The sequence below is a fragment of the Nicotiana attenuata genome, unplaced genomic scaffold, assembly GCF_001879085.1.
Source record: "Nicotiana attenuata strain UT unplaced genomic scaffold, NIATTr2, whole genome shotgun sequence".
Taxonomy (NCBI): domain Eukaryota; kingdom Viridiplantae; phylum Streptophyta; class Magnoliopsida; order Solanales; family Solanaceae; genus Nicotiana; species Nicotiana attenuata.
The window spans coordinates 309,434-311,850 of record NW_017670671.1 but is presented as its reverse complement, the minus strand read 5'-3'; the positions used below and the strand labels follow the sequence as shown (position 1 = coordinate 311,850).

Genomic DNA, 2,417 nt, shown 5'->3' with positions numbered 1-2,417 from the left:
CCCGAGTAGAGACAGCTTCAAGTACCTTGGGTCGGTTATCCGGGGGGGAGATCGATGAGGATGTTACACACCGTATTGGGGTAGGATGGATGAAATGGAGGTTAGCATCTAGAGTATTGTGTGACAAGAGTGTGCCACTGATACTCAAAGGTAAGTTCTATAAAGCGGTGGTTAGGCCGGCCATGATGTATGGGGCTGAGTGTTGGCCGATTAAGAAATCACATACCCAGAAGATGAAGGTAGCAGAAATGAGGATGTTGAGGTGGATGTGCGGGCATATTAGGATGGATAATATTAGGAATGATGATATTCGGGAGAAGGTGTGCGTGGCTCCCACTGATGACAAGATGCGAGAAGCAAGGGTCAGATGGTTCGGGCATGTTCAGAGGAGAAGCCCAGATGCTCCGGTAAGGAGGTGTGAACGGCTGGTTGTGGAGGGCATGAGAAGAGGTAGGGGGCGGCCTAAGAAGTATTGGGGGGAGGTGATTAGACAGGATGTGGCGAGTCTTCAGATTTCCGAGGATATGGCACTTGATAGGAACATGTGGAGGTCGAGTATTAGGGTTGCAGGTTAGGAGGTAGTTGAGTCTTGTCTTATGCCATAACTTTGTGTGACTAGTTTGGTAGGGATACTATTTTGCTTTTGTTTGTATCATTCTTCTGATTTCATGTTGTTCCTATTTTTTGTATTTTTTCGTATTATATCTGTGGTGTTACTAATATTGTCTTCTTTTGTCTTTTGTCCTTTTGTCTTCTTGAGCCGAGGGTCTTTCAGAAACAGCCTCTCTACTCCTTCGGGGTAGGGGTAAGGTCTGCGTACACACTACCCTCCCTAGACCCCACTAATGGGATTTCACCGGGTCGTTGTTGTTGTTGTTGTTGTTGTAACATACAAAGGTAAGATTACCTATCTTCTCAAGTCATTTCTTATATTTCAGGCAATCCTTCTTACAGAAACGACAAGCATCTTTGTCAAAGGTGCTTTTCTTCTTCATGGGAACACTTTTGGCCTTCTTTGCATTTCTCTTACCATGAGTCACCATGTTAACACTTTCTGGTGTCTCATGCTTCAACCTCTCTTCTTCTTGAACACACATGGTCAAAAGTTCATTGATTGACCATTTATCCTTATGTGTGTTGTAAGAAATCTTGAACGGACCATATTCTGTAGGAAGTGAGTTGAGAATGAAATGCACAAGAAATAGTTCAGACATATCAACCTCAAGGGACTTGAGTTTAGCAGCAATGTCTCTCATCTCCATAATGTGCTCACGCACTGTACGACTTCTATCGAAAGTCATACTTGAGAGCCTCTTCATAAGGGTGCTGGCCAATGCCTTGTCAGAGCTTACAAATTGTTCATCAATTGCCTTCATGTAAGCTTTCACCTTATCACTATTAGGGATAGAACCCCTAATACTTTGGCTTATGTGGGCTTTTATGAGCATTAAACTTAAGCGATTAGATCGCTCCCACCGCTCATAATTAGCCTTAGCAGCTGGCGTACTTGATTTTGTGGGAATAGGTGGTCCATCCACACGGAGTGCCAGGTCCAGATTCGAGCACCCTAAAGTGAGAAGAACTTTCTCCTTCCATTCAGCATAATTGTCACTAGAAAGCATTTGAATTCGAGCATTGTCATTAAAAATAGCGGTAGGAAAAGCGGTAAAGACTGCAAAACAAGGATAAACATACATAAGCTATGAAGCACAATCCATCAAAGGTGAATCGCGTAAAATACTGATTCATAGTAAATTCTAGACCTTCCTGTAGGCAGAGGTTGCGACCCATGTATAGAATTTACTAACTTTATTAGACTAGTAAATCCAAAATACATTAAAATTTATCCGTACCTGTGGGCATAAGATAATTTTAACTTAAAGGTTTACTATCTCATTCCAATTAATCTCACCAAAATGGTTACCTCCCTGTAGGGCCGGGTTACCATTTTGATAAGATAACTGGACAGTTGAAGATTTATGAGAAGAACTATCCGGTTCATGATTTGGAGTTGGCAGTCATAGTTCACGCATTGAATATTTGGAGGCATTACCTGTATGGCGTGGCATGTGAGGTGTTCACGGATCACAAGAGTCTTCAGTATCTGTTCAAGAAAAAGGAGTTGAATTTGAGGCAGAGGAGGTGGTTGGAGTTGTTGAAGGATTATGATATCACCATTTTATATCATCCGGGAATGGCCAATGTGGTGGCCGATGCTTTGAGTAGGAAGTCAGCCAGTATGGGCAGTCTTGTTTATATTCCGGTCGGTGAGAGGCCGCTTGCTTTGGATGTTCAGGCTTTAGCCAATCAGTTCGTGAGACTGGATGTTTCTGAGCCCAGTCGTGTGTTAGCTTGCACGGTCGCTCGATCTTCATTATTGGAGCATATCCGTGATCGGCAGTATGATGATCCCCATT

The 2,417-nt window shown here is 43.1% G+C and overlaps 1 protein-coding gene across 1 annotated transcript; it reads right to left on the bottom strand.

Moving 5' to 3' along the window:
- Positions 1–920: 920 nt before the first annotated feature.
- On the bottom strand, positions 921–1,791 carry LOC109242122. The gene is made up of 2 exons (XM_019408954.1): positions 1,764–1,791; positions 921–1,672 (listed from the first exon to the last, which is right to left on the bottom strand). Exons 1-2 carry the CDS (start codon positions 1,789–1,791, stop codon positions 921–923), a joined length of 780 nt encoding a protein of 259 aa, XP_019264499.1.
- Between the last annotated feature and the right edge of the window lie 626 nt (positions 1,792–2,417).